The 528-nt window shown below is 49.2% G+C and overlaps 1 protein-coding gene across 1 annotated transcript in view; it reads right to left on the bottom strand.

The window, feature by feature from the left end:
* LOC100902049 (A disintegrin and metalloproteinase with thrombospondin motifs adt-1) overlaps positions 1-528 on the bottom strand; it is a 5,192-nt gene that overhangs the window by 562 nt on the left and 4,102 nt on the right. Inside the window, exon 10 of the mRNA XM_029113249.1 lies at positions 36-226. Within this exon, the coding sequence (XP_028969082.1) occupies positions 36-226 (191 nt within the window). The remainder of the gene's footprint in view (positions 1-35; positions 227-528) is intronic.

The raw sequence follows: 528 nt of genomic DNA on the forward strand, positions 1-528 counted from the left end.
CTAGAAATAAAGTCCATTCAAGCTACGGACCTCACGCCGAAGACCAGAAGGAATTTATGCTCTTCGAGTTCGCGTTAAACGAAAGCGAGGACTTGCGGGGACAGTACGAACCTCTTTCGTCGTATTTGGGCTGGCTCCCGACTCCGACAAAAAGGTGAATATGGGGTCGGATCACTGTGTCGCACACAGCCGTTGCGTACTCATTCGGCTCCCACATTTTGGTGCACTGGAAATAAGAGATGATTCAGGGTCGAAGGCGGCGCTCGGAACTACGCAGATGATATTCGCTCACAGACAGAAGTACTGACCTCTCTAGAATCGTCGCATAGACCAAGAGAATCGATTTCGCAATCCGTGCTGAAAGAATAAAAAAAGTTCCTCAATTCCAGGGGGTTCTGAGTTCTGACCCCCACTCAGGACACAGAATCAAGGAGGTGCAGGATATCCCATGCAGAACCGAAGAAAGATTTCATCGGATCTGCAACACTCAGGATTTCCGCGAACTTCTCACCATCCGAGCTCGAATAA

Source organism: Galendromus occidentalis, unplaced genomic scaffold, assembly GCF_000255335.2.
Source record: "Galendromus occidentalis unplaced genomic scaffold, Mocc_1.1 scf7180000076490, whole genome shotgun sequence".
Lineage (NCBI taxonomy): Eukaryota > Metazoa > Arthropoda > Arachnida > Mesostigmata > Phytoseiidae > Galendromus > Galendromus occidentalis.